The sequence below is a fragment of the Strix uralensis genome, chromosome 21 (assembly GCF_047716275.1).
Source record: "Strix uralensis isolate ZFMK-TIS-50842 chromosome 21, bStrUra1, whole genome shotgun sequence".
In the NCBI taxonomy this organism is placed as follows: Eukaryota; Metazoa; Chordata; class Aves; order Strigiformes; family Strigidae; genus Strix; species Strix uralensis.
In genome coordinates, this window is record NC_133992.1 from 10132693 (window position 1) to 10148262 (window position 15570).

At 47.8% G+C, this 15570-nt stretch overlaps 1 protein-coding gene across 3 annotated transcripts in view; it reads right to left on the reverse strand.

Annotated features, from left to right (window-relative positions):
• Positions 1-15570, reverse strand: part of GPSM1 (G protein signaling modulator 1) — an 82229-nt gene that overhangs the window by 50229 nt on the left and 16430 nt on the right. For 2 of the 3 annotated variants that reach the window (XM_074891633.1, XM_074891634.1), the window contains exons 2-7: positions 4889-5110; positions 4224-4359; positions 3791-3933; positions 2134-2257; positions 866-981; positions 431-586 (exon numbers count right to left, since the gene is read on the reverse strand). In XM_074891633.1, the coding sequence (XP_074747734.1) occupies positions 431-586; positions 866-981; positions 2134-2257; positions 3791-3933; positions 4224-4359; positions 4889-5110 (897 nt within the window). Of the gene's footprint in view, positions 1-430; positions 587-865; positions 982-2133; positions 2258-3790; positions 3934-4223; positions 4360-4888; positions 5111-8684; positions 9620-15570 lie in introns of those variants that run through there. The other variant, XM_074891632.1, reaches the window with a different exon arrangement.

Consider the following 15570-nt stretch of genomic DNA (forward strand, 5'->3'; position numbering starts at 1 on the left):
GTCACCTTGGAGCAACAGAACAAAGTGGCACGTATGTACACCCTAACCACACAGCTTCTAAGGAAGATACAATTTTTATGAACTTGAAGGAGCTTTAGAGGGGCCCTTCTGGGTTAAAACAGCAGTAGCCATATGGCAAAGTGCTCAATACAATGCATTTTCTTGAAGCACCTCTTATCAGAAATCTCACTCAGCCCACACAGGCATAGCATTAAGAGCACAGTCTCCACGTTTGAATGACATGATAAAGGTGTCAATCATGTTATGTTTTTGATGGATGACTGGATTAAGGCCTGGGTTCTGAGAGATTTCTAAAGATTTTTCAAGAATACGTGTCACTACTGTTTAACCCCAGCAGTAGAGAACAATAGGGAAGGGTAGTGCTCTGAGCCCACCAGTGCAGACACCATCTCCTGAGGCAGTGCTTTACCTGTCTCCCAGCTCCTGTGCTATCACCAGGTGTTTTAGGTGGTACTCGATGGCTCTTTCATAGTCTTGAAGCAGCGTGTACGTGTTTCCAAGACTGTAGCAAGCCTGGGCTTCTACTGCTTGGTCTTTGAGTTGTCTGGAGAGCTGGAGTGTTTTCCTGCATGGAACAGGTGGGAATGAAGAGACCTGGTCACTGCAGGGCACTTCTGCAAGGGGACAGGAAAGTCACCGCTTTGGCACATGCTGCGTTGGAGTTGATGCCTGTAACACACTGCAGGCTGTCAGGTGCCTGTACTAGTCGCCACTGCTGAGCGCCACACACGCAGTCGGCTTTCAGGTCCCTTGTCACATCCCCCTAAGCCTACAAATTCACTGCAATAGGTCAAGATTTCCAGGGAACACGTGCCCCGAATCTGCCTTAGCCCCCAGCACTTACTTGTAGTACTCAGCAGAGATGTCAAACCTCCCAAGGAAGATGTGCGCGTTGCCCAGGTTGCTGTACGCTCGCCGCTCGGCTGCCTTGTCCCCAAACTCCTTCGCAATAGCAAGGCGCTGCAGCAGACACAGATTAGTGAGTACAGATTGGCCACTGACAGGTTCCTCTGACACAGCAACTTTTCTGAGATTAATTTCTTGGTTTGCAAAGCTCCCGCCCAGCAAGATAGCGGTGGACATGCCTATCGGGGCCGGATGCAGCAGGAAATCTCTCCCTCTTTTGCAATTCAGGAACGGCCTTTGGAAAAGTGGGAGTAATATTGCATCCTCCTAACTCCTACTCCAGCCTGGGCAGTACACATCTCTTTAGCTAAAGTGCAAAAGGAGTTATGCACGTACTTAACAGCTGAATAAACGGGAGAATGGAGAGCCGTAGGTCAGGCTGTGAAGGGATGTGGCTGATGTGCAGGAACAAGGCTGTCCCTGCGCGGTGCTGTGGCACAGAATGAGCATGCACGTGTGCCCCCCATCTCACCGTCTGCGCTGATCCCCAGACCTCTGCCCTCACCCGCACCTCAGTCCTGCCTCTCCTTTCACATCCCCCTGCTCCCCCACCTCTCACCCTCCACTTTGCAGCACCTGCTCCTGGTCCCAAACCCTGCACAGAGTTTTCCAGCCCCTTCTCCCAAAGCACTGCTGGCTGCTGTTCCCCAGATTTACAAATCAGAAGAGCTGTGACAGGACTGACTTTTCAAGATGCTGAGCACCTTCCGCCGCAAGGAAACTGATACGTACTTGGTATAGAAGCTGAATTGCATTTGAACTGGGGCAGGGACTGTCACCTCACCCCTCTGCACAGCTTTAGAGAAAGTTACTATGTTCTACAAGCAACATTTATTCCTCATCAACAGCTCTTTCAGCAGCTTAATTAAATTCATGGCTTGCTTTTATTAAAATCTAGACTGATACAAATTAAGAGCAGAAAAGCCTTGCTAGGCCCAGCTGCAATTTGCCCTTAGATATCTCCTTTGGTTTCCAAGCCAACAGCACCCTTCCCTCAAGCTGCTGATTAGGTGCTGATGGGGATTGGAGTAAAATGTTGCTTAGCATGAGTTAGTACAACAGGGCCAGACATGAAGGTACACACACGAGGGAGAGAAACAGCTGGAGGAAAACATCTCCCTGTACTTGGGCTGCGGTGAGAAGAAAGGCAGCTCCCCAACAGCCAGTCAGCCCCTGCCCCAGGAGGAAAGTGCAGCAGTTTCCTACCTCCTTGTGGAAGGCTATAGCTTCACTGAAGTTGCCAAGTAAGTACTGGGTGTTGCCAAGGTTGCCATAAGCACGGCCCTGTGCGGCTCTGTCCCCCAGCTCCTTCACCAGGGACAGGTTCCTCCTGGAAGAAATCAGAGCAGCACATCTGGTGAGACACAGCCAAGACTGCAGGAGCCGCAGTGAAGAAACTTGTATGGTAAAGACAGGAGAGCTTTCCCCCCTCCAGCCGCCTGTCCTGTGCGCAGTCACCCCTTGGCAGGTGATAGCCTGGTGATCTACGCTAGCTGCAGCTCCAGGAGCTCCTGCAGATCCAGTGGTGTAAGTCCCTGCTGCTCTCTTGACCTCAGGCAATCCGCAGCTGTGTACAGGAACTGCACAAGTGCTCACACACCAATGGGCTGATAGGATCCCACATTAAATACAAAATGGCCACCTCACTGTACAGGGGAGAGCCAGGAGCATAGGAGAAAGGATTACCTACAGCAAGACAGGGACAAACCTGGGAGAGGGGCAAGATCCACAGTCCCATGCCAGGGCTCTGCTCATGGAGCTTCCCAGCATTTCTTTACCCTGTTTTTTCCCCCTTTTACACATACAGCACACACAGGGAAGCACAGAGCTCCCAGCTGGCACAAATTTACCCACTGGCTATGCTACATGCACCATCCTTTGGAAAAAGGATTGTGAGCTCTATATAGACACTGTCACATCCTCAGATATGAGGAGATTGATATAAGATCTTGTCACTCTCTTAACTTAAAAAGGCTACTTAAAAACCCCTGCATTATTGAAGCAAAACTCTGAAGTACGAGGAGAAAAACATTAGCCCAAAAGTCTGGTGACAACCTTCCTCTGTGGGACACCAGAGTGATCGTTAAAACTATTTAGGAAAGGATATTACAAGCAAGATAAACTACAGATCCATAAGAAGGACAACCAGGACTTCAAGTGGAAGCCTCTTCCCTTGGGTGAAGGAGTCTCTGCTGGTGGCCCCAGCGATGGAGACACGCAAGGATCCATTCTCATCAAGGCCAGCAGAGAGCAGCAGGGGCTACAGGAGCTGACAGTTTAGCTTCCAAATATAGGTCTGAGAAGGAGCAGACTATTGACCTTAATTGCATACTTCAAACTACAGTGAGTTTTGCCAAGGCGATGCCAGGATGAATTTCAGCTCTAATTTTATAAAAGCTTGCAGTCCCTCCCTCACCTTCCTTGAGATTAATTTGCCATTGTAACTTGGCACCTCAGGGGAATATTCCTAATTCATTACCACACGCAAAATCTCATTCAGTGACCTGATTTTCAACAATGCTGAGCCCACAGTCTCATTCTTTTCAAAAAACATCTTCCAGAGCTCCCACATCCTCAGTGGCCCAGGAAACAAGTTCCCCCTATGAGAAATGCTTCCAACATGACTTGGTAAAAATTGTCATCTTGCACCTCCTGCAGCTATCATTAGCCTAATGGCTATCAGAGCTCAGCTGACCTGCAGACCCTGAAAGCTGTCAGCAGAACAGGAACAGCACAAATGCAGATTATGATCCGAGCAGGATAAGCTGAACGAAGGTGTGCCTGTGTGCATTTTCGCAATCACTGATGCCTGACTAGCTCTGTTCCCTGCAGGAGAAAGGGCTGGCCAAGCTTGAATACTTACTCATAATATTCTGAAGCTTTCTGTAGCGTCTCCTTGACTTCTTGAGGCAGGTAGCCTGGATCCTGGGCCATGTTCCAAGATAAGTGCTTTCCTTTTGCATGGTAAACATTTCCTATATTATAGAGTGCTCTGGCTTCACCTACCTAAAGGGAGGAAGAACAGGGAGCAGCAAGGTATTACACTTCACATCCCAATATGGACCTTTCCATTGCTGGGCAGAGATGGTCAAAGCCAGGAGGCCCACATTTTCCTTTCCCATCTTCACTGTCATGGCAGCTGTTACTGTCAGCAGCATGAGACCTGTGAGGGCAGCCAGAAGGGAGAGCTTTACACTCCACCTTCTTCCAAAGCCCACCTTCACCATATCACATTTGCAGACAGATGATTTTTCAAGCTAGGAAATATTTCCTGTTGGATGCTATGAAATAATTACCTTGTCTCCCTGCTCCTGAGAAATGTCCAAGTGTCTCTGGCAACAAACAACAGCTTCATCAAACTGCCCAAGTATTTTCAATGTATTCCCGAGGTTGCCACTTGCCTTGGCTTCTCCAATGCGGTCCCCGATGGTTCTACAAGATGACCGGAGGAGGGAAGAGAGGTGTTAGAAAGGCACAGACTTTTATTCACCAACTGTTGGAGGCAGAATTCAAGCTGCAGCAAGCGCTGCATGGTATGTACACCACATCCAGCAGTTCCCAGCGCACACGCCTGGCTGGAGTGCTTCATACAGGCGCTCTCAAATTTTGAAGACAGATCCCTGTTTTGTTGTCTCAGGTGAACCATTCTAATGACTTCAGGTGTGCTCACGAGTACCTGGGGATGGGAGAACGGGACACTGCCCTGTGCTTGCTCCAAGCACCCTCCCCACATCCATACCCCTTTTCTCCACCTCCCTGCTCTGAAGGTAGCTGGCCCATTCTTGTTGCCTCCCGAGTTCTCCACGAGAACTCCTCACCCCATGCCTCAGGGCTAGTTTCTAATGCTTATTTCTGGGGCAGATTCCCTCAGGCTGCTGGGTTCAGACCCCACAGAGTTTCCCTTCACTCAAGTATGGACAGGTTGAGCCTGATTAGGATGAAGCACTGCTGACGTGCATACCTGGCCAGGGTAAGGTCGTGTTTATGGTACTCCAGGGCCTTGGAGTACTCCTTTAGGTAGAAATAGGCATTGCCCAGCTGACTGTAGATGGCACTGAGAGTCTTCAGGTCCTCTGTTCCCACCTGCACTGCTGCTTCGAAGAAGGCTGCCCCAGCCTTGAAGTCCCCAGCCTTGCACAAGCGCTCTCCTTCCAGGGCCAGTTCCAGGCAGGACGCCTCCATTCTGCCAAAAGCAAGACCATTATTTCTAGAGGAGTTAGTCTACAGTGCACCCATGCTCCTATGCAATGGTTAAAAAGTTTACTTTTTACACATTTAATTACTCACTGCACTAGAAAAAAACTACAAAAAACAACCCCAGAGGGAGCCACCCTCCAGGCAGCAGCTGCCTCTCTGCATTCAGCCAAAGCACCAGCCCCAGGTCAAACACTGTTTGGGTGACAATAACTCGGGGACAGGCAGCTAGTGCACCCCAGCGGTGTGGACACCAGCTTTCAGTGGGCATGGTGGGCACTCAGCACCTCTGAGAAACCAGCCTCCTAAGCGTGAGACACAGGAGCAGATAAATTTACAGACTGCATCTGCAAGTGACCAAGGGCAGCCCCTGGGTTCCCAGTGGCAACCTGGACAAGAAACTGGGGGCTCCTGGCTCTCAAGACACACACTCATACTGCAAGAGTAACACGGCATCTGTTTTTCTTCAGGTGGTGCAGAGTGCAGAAGCCACGTACCCAGGCTATTCATGTCCGCACCGCTTTCCCCTGGGTAACAGAGACAGTAGCCAAATCGTAACACATCTTTATTGGATACCAGAGAAAACCCTGGACTGTGCAGAATTTCTTGGCTATGCAGCTTCCAGTGCTCTGCGTCTGCTTTTCATTAACTCTCCTGCTGTCACTTTTTCCACAGGCGCTCTGCATATTAGCCTCCAGGCTAGCTTTCCTCTCTTGCATTTCTCAACACCTTTGGCAATGGCACATGCTGTGCTGTCAGTGTGAGCACTTTGCGAGCCAGCAGAGGAGCAAGACCAGCAATACTCCTTCAAGAGAAAGGAAATGGGCTCCTTGGAGCGCTCCAAGTCCTCTCTAAGTTACAGCTGTTCCTGCTAGACCATGCATATCCAAAGTTCTCAGAAGGGACAGCACACTGTTGAAAGCTTACATTTGGAAATACCTTGCCAGCTGCAAAGTCAGCCCCTTCATGAGGTGGATGGACACAGCATGTTCCTGCTCCTCCATTCAGATGCTTCTCTTTGCTCTTTTTGGCTTTTTCATTTCTACTCAATGCATTTTTAAAAGTCAAAACTATCTAGGTCAGAGGTGGCTATCTGCTCAGAAAAAACATAGCTCACTTGTCTAGAGTCAGAAAAGCAAGGGTCAGACAAAAGATAGTAAGTGTCCAAAGGTGGTTTCTATTTGTTCTCAGACAAAGAGCACTCGCAGGAAGTTTGACTGTGGTACCCAGACCAAGAGAACAACTTGCTCATCACCACTGCGACAGCAGCAGCCCAGCTGACACCTCCTGGAGCAGTTTCCCACTGAGCCCTAGAAGATGCTTCACCCAAAGCCACCCTTACCACAAGCCAAGGCCCAGTCCCTGCACCCAGCGTCTCTGCAGACCAAGGCTGAGGTGTGTGGCCAAGCCAGGGCACTCCACGCTGCTCTGGTCTCTCTCCCTGAGGGCACAACCTGCCACTGTGCACCCACACACCTCCCGGGCACACTGACTTCAGGGCAGAGTTCCCCCCTGCTCCAGGTCTGTGCTCCAGTATCCTCTGCCCAAGTCTGCACCCAGCACTCGCTGCCTCCTGCTGCAAAGGGACACAGGGTGATGCACGTACGAAATACCAATCCTGATACATTTTTCCTACAAACAGGCAGAATGGTGTTTTCTCAGCTGCCAGGAAACAAAGCCAGTTCTTCTGAGTAGTGCATAAACTGTGTAAAATCCAACCCCATTTCCCTGGCAATCTCCCCGCTGAGTTGGCTCTGTATGGCTCCAAACACCCAACACTTGGCAGCCCAACGGCATCCTCCAAAGCAGGACAACCCACAAGGACTGTCCAAACAAAAAAACAGGTGAAAAAGCTGGTTCCAGACTCTCCCTCTGAACACACTTGTGACCTCTCCTGTCTCACTGTTCATTTGTCCCCAAAACCACCAAGTAACAAGACGGAGAACGGGACCGTAAGCAGCTCATTTGAGCTCCCACCTTAAACTCCCACACAAATATCTGATTTCAAGCTCACTGCAGAGCCTACATGTGAGTGGCTATTCTACTTGTGCAAGAAAGCTGCTTGCAGTGCCGGTGCAGCCAGTCCCTGCCTCAACTTCTGTTTGATAGGGGAAATAAAAATATTAAGGCTGTTAATACCAGAAATGTTTAACTTTTCTCTACTGATCCTCTTGCTAGACCACATGAAAATTAGTGAGAATGAGCTTCTGCTACAGGATGTTGAATTCAAGGGACCCATTGCAGGATCATACCAAACTCCCATCAGTTCCAAGGCACATTTACAGTTTGTAGATCACTAGAGCAGTTATCTAGTGTCATCATCAGGTATTGACCGGTCTTTGATGATACATCCCGAACTGCTGAAAGACAGCTTGGGACTGAAGACAAAGGAACACCTTATACTCAAATCAGCAAGATTAAGTTCAGGCAGCTTAACAGAGACGAATCTTGAGAGGACTTGAAATGAAGGAATGAGCCATTATCACAGGAACTAACGTTGAGTTCCAGTTAGAAGACAGCTGAGAAAGAAGCAAATTTCAACATAATTTCAGTTCAAATTTCAACACAAACAAAACCCTTTCCAATATCCAGGTCCTTTTTAAGAGACTGAGTTCAACTGTAAACAGTCTATAAGCTGAGTTGGACACCAGTTTCCCCAATTCATCACATTGCAGTCTAGCACGGATCAAATTTATTGTGCAATTTGAATAGCCTGCAGGGAGGGTTCCCATCCACGCAACACAGAAAACCCTACAGCAACAAAACTCAGCTCCAAGAGTGGCATCTTGCTCAGGCCATACTTGCCAGTGGAAACATAACCAGAAGTGAAATTTGTGCCTCAGGGCCTGACACACTCAAACACACACACACACTTGCACACTCTTGCACTCTCTGGGTGCTCTCCTGGTGTTCCCATAGTAACTCCTCAGGCCCAAAGCAGTGACATGACCCTCCAGTGCACACAGCCTTTTATTAAAATCTGTTTGTCCTTGACCAGGCTGCTTTGCAGAGTATCTGACTTATCTAATTAACATCATTGCTCAGTTTGGGACCTAAGCAAACAAGGGGAAGGGAGAGGAGGCTTTCTCTCCACATTGTGCTCTGCCAAGCCTTTGCTGTCACGTAAAGGGACAAGAGTCAAGGATAGCAATTATTAATAGAAAAATAACCCACTTCTAAAACCCACCTGCCCTTCCCACATCCTTGGGGCCCCACAGCCAGAGCTAGTTTTAAGAAACAACTTCACACGCAGTTCAGTCACTGTAGGCTTAAAAGCACCCAGACACGCAACACCAAGGGCAGAAGAACCCACTAAAGGTCAATGAACAAACTCAAGCACACTGAAACATGCCACCTACAACAGCTTCCAAAGGCCATAGCTCAACTGTCTGTAAGAAAAGACTAGAAGGGCAATTTAGGCAGAAGATAGGAATCTGCTGTTCAAGGGAGCCAACCTGAACCACCTCCACAGACTGGCAAAGGGAAGGGAAACGAGTCAGTAAGGACAGACTCAAGTTACAGCCCCAGTTCCTCCCACAGCACGTGCCTGAGCCCTCCCCTACCTCTTCTTCTGCAGGTTGCGCATTTTCTGAACATAAACCCAGAGCTCCAAGCCCACTGGCAGAAGGAAGCAGCGGGGCTGAGGTCTACTTGGAACAATTTTGCAGACAGGTCTCTCTGTTAAGTTCACAGGCAGGACCCAGGGTTTTGAAGATGCTGATGGCATCTTCATGTCCGTACAACATGCACCGCTCTCCAGTTTTCAGCTGTTCTCCAGTCTTCACTCCATCTGCGTGGGCAACATCACCATTAAGTTGCCGGAATCTTGAATTGTGTTTATCTGGGACAATTCTTTTTCTCTCTGTACGCTGCCCTTGAAAGCAAAAGGGAAAGGAGCATTGCTTTTGTTTCCAGAGACCTACAGAAAGTAACGTCTTCTTTCCTCTAACAAATACAATATCCTTCATCCGCTGTTGGTTTCAGGCAGCAGATGGGCGAGTTCACAGCTGAAATCCAGAACAAGGGAGCGTCTTGATTCACTCACATATTTTCAGTTCTGCCCAAAGTAAAAGGGCCCTAGAAGAGTCCACGAGATGGTCAAAGGCAAGCAGCTCCCTCCTTTCTGAATTGGTGTCCTCCCAAAGCACTTTGCCTCTATGGTCACACCAGCTATTTCTGTTGGCGCCTCTTTGCTCCAAGAGCAGAAGGACTTCTGCTGCTACGAACCTCTCCTTGTCAGGTGAGGAGCTCAGGGTTCCTCCAAAAGAGGGTTACCTTTGGGCAGAAGCACTCATAGTTTGACAGACTCCAAAGAGGCCTCATCCATCTGCCACCCAGGAAGCTTTGCAAGTTCCAGAAATGATCTGAGCAGTTCTCAGACTGGGGAAAAGCAGGAGATGGCAGATCCCACAGAGCACATCCCTGCCCATTTAAATGGGCTCCAAACCATCCCTATCTGTGAAGGCAAAGCCTTCTACCCCCCAGCCCCCAGGTATTAAGTTTCTCCTCTGCTGACACACAGGCAACATGCCTGGACCTGTACCACCTCAGCAAGCACCTACTATTCATATCTTAATACCAGAAAAGAAGATTCAGTCCTTCCTGAGCCAGCAAATTACTGCTGACAAGCTGAAGGTGCTGGGCTTGGCCATATGGTGTGGTTCAGAAGAGAGATACTGCAGAACATGAGCTGCTTTTCCACAGCTAAGACGCTGGGGCTTGTTAATGCAATTCTCCCACCACGCTCAACCTTTTAGCTAACAGCACAGTATGTCCCTGACTGTGGGTTTGAACAAAGATATGGGGAGCGGGGGAAGCTCACTTGGAGTGGTCCCTAAGCCTCACCCTAAATCAGTGCAAACCACTCATACAGACTTGTGCATTCCTCCAGATAAGCAGGATTTCCAAGTATTCAGAGAAGTCACATCCCAGACTCCAGGCCCACCACAAGCAGCCAGGAAGGTCTCACAACATTGTCAGATCAAGTCCTAGACCAAAGCAAGTCTACATCATGTGTAGAAAAATGTTTTCTTCTGAATGCGTGGAGATGACATGTCTATGTCAAGTCTAGCAGGATAAGAACAAAGTTTTGAAGACATCAGTTGTCTGAAGAAATCAGAACAGTGCCGGTGTGTACAGCAGCGAGTCCCAGCATCAGTTCCCAGATGGAGCATTAAGCAAGTCCTGCAGCTTCTCCACACCTTGGGTTACATACACATCTGTAAAACAGCAATTAAGGTGGCTCCCAGAGCACTTTGAGATCCTTTTGCAAAAGGTGCTTCAAAAAGGGCAAACGCAACAAAAAGAACAAATTTTTTAAAAGCAGTAAGAGGCCAAATATAAACCCAGTGTTTGGCCACAAATGAGTTAGACAATCTGCACAACATTCTGCCAGAGGAGTGAGTGGCATAACGCTGGCAGATCACTTGGCCCCCATCAATGCGACAGCTGCAATATTTCAAACCAGGGAATGGATGTTGCTTCTGACACTCATATGAGGCAGAACAGGGTGACCTTCCACCGTGCGGTGACACAGGGATGAGGAAGTCTCTTTCCAATACAGCACAGGGGAGGGCCACCCTCCCTCCTCCTCAACTTATTCTTTAAAGGATAACTGATCTGAAGGCAGAAAGAGCCGAGAAGAACAGGAAGAGCAGATATTGCCTTTAACAATGTTTCCCAGGGTCATCCATCACTGCCAGATAGCAGCTAATGATGATCTGTATCACAGATTGCCTTTTGGCTGCCTTGTCTTAAGAGCAAAAATGTTCCTTTACAAAAGGTACACAGACAAAATTCGAGGACTCTTACACATCAAACGTTTTCAAGCAACACAGCAATATGGAGAAGGCAGCGATGGTCCCAGGAGCACTGGGGATGCTGACAACACTGCCAAGTAAGAAACAAAGCAAACAGCACAAGGTGTTATCAGTGCCATTAACCATAATCACCATGACTGCTGTCAAAACAGCACTATAATTAGGACCTGGGTGATGATATAGGTCCCCAGAGGGGGAACACTACTCGTAACATGTGTTCAGAAGCTTGGAGCGACAGTCAGACCTCCCAACACCGTGCTCTCCCCCAAATCTTTGCTCCTTCCTTGCCAAATATTCCAAGAAAATAACACTGCATGGACAACATCACGCCTGTCCTCCCCCTGCTAGGCTGGAAAACAACAGTGCAGACTGCCTTTAGCCAAGAGCTATTCTGCAGGGTCATGGGCTACACACTGACCCGAAGCTCAAGGCTGCCACAGCTCCTGCAGCCCAGGAGATACGGGCACAGAAGCCAGAGTAGGACACGGTGACATCCCACCTCTCAGGTCCGCACCTCAGCCCCACGTCCACTCCAGGCGGGCAGAAAAAGGAGAGACCATACAGTGTCCAGCAATTAAACTTGTCTTACTTCAAACCCACCTTCCACACATTCAGGGCTGCCTTGTTTGGACTGTTTTGCTCACAGCACTTACCCTGCTGACAACAAATCCATCAAGCTGTACAGAAAATAATCATGTCACAAGACAGAGCTAGGAGACAGTTGTCTGCTGCCTTAAAATATTGTAAATCTCGCAGGGCAAGAGACCCTCTTCCTGCCTGCAAGGTGAAACTGCCTTTAAAAAAAAAAAATAAAGATATTTATAGCTATTTGATTCATATTAGTGGGGGCGATTGCAGAATTCATTCCCAATCAGAGCTGCTATAGTTCTAAAGTCAGGAATAAAACCCAAGCTTTTAGACAGGAAGTAAAGCAGAAAAAAATCCACCAAAAAAACCAACCATAGTAAAAAAAAAATAATTCACATCTATTGACATGAATTAATGAAGCAACAGATTTTAGCACCTTACTTGCAATCTGATTGAATTTTACACAAAAATAAATGTGATTTCAGAGCACTGATGACAGGGGCAATTAAACATTTTTTTCCCAATCAAAAAGGGATCAAGTTTATCAGGTGCTCAGTGTAAATGTATATTCTCTGGCTTAACTAACTAAATATACATTTAAATAATTAACTGGCAGCACATCCTTAAAGAAAGTAATCAAGCTAGGAATTATTCCCCTTTAGTAATTTCCTCTCCCAGGCTTTGCAGAGCTCCTGTACGTGAAAAGCAGCCGATGGCTCTGCACCACCAGCTAACACAGCCAGGTAGGAGCTGCTCCAGCTCCCCAGGGACTGTTCCCCTTCACTGCACGGGGCCACGACGGAGGGAGCTCCCATCCCACACGAACAGCTCACGAAGCTTCTCCTGTGCCCAAGTCCACACTGCGTTTGACAAAGGGTCTATTTTCCAGGGCTTCTCTACATGAGGAAAGCTATCCCAGATCCTCCTGATGCACAGCCCGAATTTACTTGTGGTGAATTTATACCTGTTTAGCCTTGGCCCAGCACTACAAGCTGGACTAGACCGCTCTTCTCCGCCTGGGGCACTCTCACAACGTGTTTCAGGCAGTTTCCCTCTGGCTACTCTGCCCCAGGCAGGGTCCTTGCTCCTCATCAAGCAACGCTCTCCTCGGAGCAGGCTGGGGCTCACGTCATTGTACCACCAGCACTTGCACAGCTGCCTCTCTCTCACTTGCTCCCAAATGATGAGCTTCCATCTCTGAGAAGAAAATCTTATTACTAGTACATGTGCTTACAACTTCATACTATTACATATCATCACATTGCCATGACACCAGACCTATCAGTCATTCAGTTCCTCCTATTCAATACTCATCCTCCCCTGCACTGCTCATACCTCCGTATCACCAACACACCCATTAGCAACCTGCTCTGTTGTGCAGGGAGGGCACTAATGAAAATACTCAATTAGCTCACTCCTGAGACAAGTTCTTGTGCAACATGGCCAGTGATGCCTCTCCACCCTGCTGACAGCTCTCCTTGCAGCACGGCCCCTCGCTTCACACCCACGTCACAACTCAAGCACTAACCCCTCCTGACAAGCAGTTTCCCCACAAGGCACAGTATCAAACACAGGCTGGAAGGGAAGGGTGACAAACAAATCAAGATATACCTGAAATCTGCCTGGCTCAGGCTACTTCTGGTAGTTTGAAGCCAGCACACAGAAGCTGGTTTCCCTCCAGTCAATGGAGGGCAGAACCTCAGGGGCACTTTGGCCTACATGTCACCTTATTAGTGAGGGGAAGAAAACAAAACCTCTTATTTTGTTTGGAGAGGAAAGGCCAAAGATGAAACAATGAGTGCTGCACCCAGTCCTTCTCAGCTTCTGAATTAGTTCCAAGTGCCTGGGCCAGTTTCCTTCACATCTGACGCACATGAGGTGCTGCAGAGGCAGCTCTGTGCCACCAGCACATCTGGAGGGGAGAAGGTTTCCACTCCACACATTTTCACTGGTAGTAGTATTGCAGTGAGTCCTTTCAGTGACCCCTGAACTGAAAATAATAAAATTATATATATATATACACACACACTTACTGCTGCTTCAGAAGTGTTTGTTCAAGCTGGAGCTCCAGGGAGTACCAAGATGAAGCAGTTTTCACTGCAGTCTTTTGATAAGGGCATAAAACAGAGAATCCAGAGGGGAAAACTACAGGGAGTTCTGGAAGCTGCTGGGTCTGTGTGCTGGCTCCAGATTTCCTCTTCCACTCACTCACTGATGGTAGCATCAGTGCTCAACAGTAGTCATTTCAGTTAATTGCTATCTACCATTAGCTGCAGAGTACTTACAAGGGATTCAATTCCACTGCATATTTGCTAATAAATACCAAATGACAGTGAGGAAGACAGCTGTATTTAGTTGCATTTACCCTCTTATTAGCAGAGCTGAATAAGACCCCATTTCAATTCATAATGGCTCCAACAAGCTGCGTCATTGTCAGAAATTCAAATTCAAACTCCCCATTGCCTGCTTGAAAGCAAAAGTCATCCAGCACTGCGCTGCTTTGACAACTCCCCTGAGGCTGCACACAACTCTCCCATTTGACCAAGGGCCATGCAGAACAACTACCTCTGTGGCTCTGATCCATGGGGACAGTGAGAACTGAAGGCAGATGGGAGTTATTTGCTCATTTAAGTAGCATTTTTTGAAGCAATTTAAGATGCTGAACTGGTATGCGTAGAAACTTTTCAACCTAAGGACCACAAAATATTTTGCAAAGGTGCGAGGGTAGCTATTACCCCGTTTTGCAAAAATGAAGCTAAGATACAGCAAGACATAACTTACCTGCAGTGAGTCAGCTGTAGAGGATGGAAAGGAAGCCAGGAGCCCTGACTCCCAGCACCTCTGCCAGGTCCTTCCTTGCAAGTGCCAAGTAAACCACTCAAACTAGAGCTGCTCTGTCGGGGATGAGGTGCAGCGTCTTCCACTCGGGCAAGGATGCTCGCACAGCTCATGCCGCCAGCTAAACGTGATGCCAAACAATCACTGAAGACCTAATCCTGCCCAAAGAAATGCCCCTAACTCCAGGACCTTCAGATACTCGTGACCTCTAGAAACCTTCTCTACACCTGGAAGGATCGAGCTTTCAATAAATTATACACTGGTAATAATTATCTTGAATCCGTGTACCAAATCCTTCCACAAATACAGCTTAACCCATAGCAAAAACAGAGAATACAACGAAATTTTTCTGTGTCATCTGAGTGAAACCTCTAAAAGGCAACAAGCACAAATTTAAGCTTTTGTGCTCTAAAATTACTCAAATATCAAAGGAGCATGATGGGATGTAATTACCTTGCAGCACTTGAGAAAGCTCAGATGGGATTAAGGTGCAAATGTGAATTTCATCTCATCCTGGTTAACAGTTTCACTTGATGCCCAGTTTCAAAGCACTTAAATTATAAGATGCAAATACTTTCCAGGGTCTAAGGAAATTATGATTAAGGAGATACCAATTTGAAAATTAATTCATTAAAACATGTTCTGACTCCCAAATTAAAAAAATAAACGCACCAAACACGAACTTATCAAAATGCCTCTGAAGCGGGACTGTGCAGGAGAACTCACAAGGAGAGTGAGAATGAAACCTTCCGAAGAGCCTGGAACATAATCTCCTTGCATGGCTCATCAGCAGGGTATAAACCCAACCACCACCCCCACCAGCTATTTCAGTTAAAGGAAAACAAGTGTAGAGGCCACAGCACTAGCTTGCCAAACGCCAGTGGACTAACGATGCTCTTGTGTCTGAGGATGGTCCTTCCTCCCCAGGAGGCACAAAGGAGGATGCTCAATCTGTGCTGTCAGTAGTTTGTCTCATACCCACAGATCACAGTCAAAGGTACCAGCTCTAACATCTGCCACGCAGAGTGCCGAGCAAGCCAGCACCCGCGACAGGATGGACTTTTAGGCATTCATATTTTGTCACTGAGGATGTCTGAAATGAACTCAGCACAATGAGGAAAACTTCCTGAGTTTTCCAAGAGCGTTTTGCTTTCTTGTACAATGCTAGTGCCTTCAGTGAAATTAATCCATCACACTGCAATGA